General features: G+C 45.4%; 1 protein-coding gene across 1 annotated transcript in view; it reads left to right on the forward strand.

Moving 5' to 3' along the window:
* The window catches only part of PHKA1 (phosphorylase kinase regulatory subunit alpha 1), an 87567-nt gene that overhangs the window by 5915 nt on the left and 79699 nt on the right, over nucleotides 1-1953 (forward strand). Inside the window, exon 2 of the mRNA XM_025205952.1 lies at nucleotides 534-720. Coding sequence (XP_025061737.1) covers nucleotides 534-720 — 187 coding nt within the window. The remainder of the gene's footprint in view (nucleotides 1-533; nucleotides 721-1953) is intronic.

Below are 1953 nucleotides of genomic sequence, written 5' to 3' on the forward strand. Positions count from 1 at the left end.
CGGCCCTGCCCGGGCGCGGGCGCAGCTCGCTGCGTCTCTCCCAGATGTGGGGCTAGCGAGAGGTTTCCGGCCCCGCCGTGAGAGGCCTTGCAAAGAGCTTTGGTGGTAGGGCTGGAAGAGAGATCGGGTCTCCCCTCAGCCCAGTTCACTAAGCAAACCCAGCTCCTTTGACCTTTCCTCAGAGGTCACTGTTTCTAAACATCTTATCGGTTTGTCCCCTCTGCTTGGCCTCCAGGTTGTTCTCAACTTTCGTAAAGTGCAGAGCCAGTATCCCAGCCAAGGCCTGCTGCCAAGGAGAGTGGCGCCTTCAGTCCCCTATTTAATGCATCCCAGACTGAGATTTCTGGCTCCTCCACACCCCCTCCCTCAGCATCTCGAAGTTGACTCCTGTTCAGTTTGTGACCCAGGCCCATCTCTGCTGTAGTGCTGTCTAATGCATTATCTTCCATTTCGTATTTGTCATCTCCTTTCTGAGAGGAACATTTTGCTCTTGTCTTTGTTCAACACAGTCTTGTTCGTGTCTCTGTTGACAGTGGTTTGAATTCCAGTCCCGTCTTCAGGGCTTGCCACCCATCCCTGCTGGGCAGCCACAGACTTCTGGAGCTGTTAACTCCGTCACCCAGGTCTTCAGTGAGAGTATTGAGTAGTCCTGGGCCCAGCCTCAGTCCCAGTCCATGTGAGGGAGCCCTCCTGCACTTCAAGTGCCTTCCTAGTTTGACAGTGAGCCATGGATAACTACTCATTTGGATGCATCTTTTCAACCAGTTGTTTGCTCCCATTATGGTGGTTTCATTTAGAACAGTGTTTCTCAACTTGGGACACATGTACCACTGGGGACATACAGCCAGGGTCTAATGGGCATGTGATAAGAAGGAATGAGAAACTGGAATATAAAGGGCAAATAGAACTGTAGGAAAAGGAAGTGAAAATGGCCAATAACTCCACAGTATTCCTGAGGCTGTGGGAGAAGTTATAGTATGGTTGTAGTGCTATAAAATGTGGCTTTTTATTCCCCATAACACAGAATTGTAGGGGTACACTACAACATAAAAAATTAAAAGGGGCATGTGACATACAGAGTTTGAAAATCACTGCTCTAGATTATGGTTCTCAAGTTTCCATATGCTGATGTAATCAGACCGTGTCAAAACCTTGTTGAAGTCAATACATTGCATCTAATGTTTTCCTCTTTCTAGCCAGTTACCCTCTCAAAGGAAACAAAGTTAATTGGACACTTTATTCTTGACAAATCCTTGTTGTCTTTTTAATAGATCCTTATTATCATCTGGGTGGTTGCAAATTAAACAGTACCTCTTATAGCAGATGTTTTCTGAGTATTGAAGTTAGACTGATCTATAATTCTTTTTTCCCCTTGTTTTTAAAGCTAGGTTCTATGTTTACCCTTCTCTAGTCCTCCAATTTTCCCAATTCTCAGATAATCACTGATGATTCAGAGCTTACTTTAGCTAGATTTCTTAAATTCTCCTAGGTGAAGTTCCTCAGGGCCTGCTGATTTGAATGCATTGATCTTGTGTAGGGGTGATTCACCCAAGGAACCTTGTCTGCCTTGATCTTGTCTAGGTTTTTGGTTGTAGCCATGTTGGTCTAAGGACATAGGCAGGCAAGGTTCTTTGGGTAGATGTGATATCTTTTATTAGACCAACTGAGTAGCTGGCAAAAAGTTCTTAAGCTTTCAGGCACAGTTACCCTTTGCCAGGCATAGGGAGTCTCTGCTGGTCTGAGACTCCAAGGAATGAGAGAAGCTAAAAGTGTGGAGAGATGTCAGTGAAAATGTAAATAGGTAGAGATAAGCAAGACAAAAGGAAATGCAGGGAAGGGAGGGGGAAGAGAGCAGGAGGAACAAAGTCAGAGGGAGAGAACAGCGATAAAACACAAGGTGAAAAAGGCAGTCTGTGAAAAAGGGAATAGTTGGAGATCACTGGAAAGCAGGAA

This window comes from Alligator sinensis, unplaced genomic scaffold (assembly GCF_000455745.1).
Source record: "Alligator sinensis unplaced genomic scaffold, ASM45574v1 scaffold619_1, whole genome shotgun sequence".
Lineage (NCBI taxonomy): Eukaryota > Metazoa > Chordata > Crocodylia > Alligatoridae > Alligator > Alligator sinensis.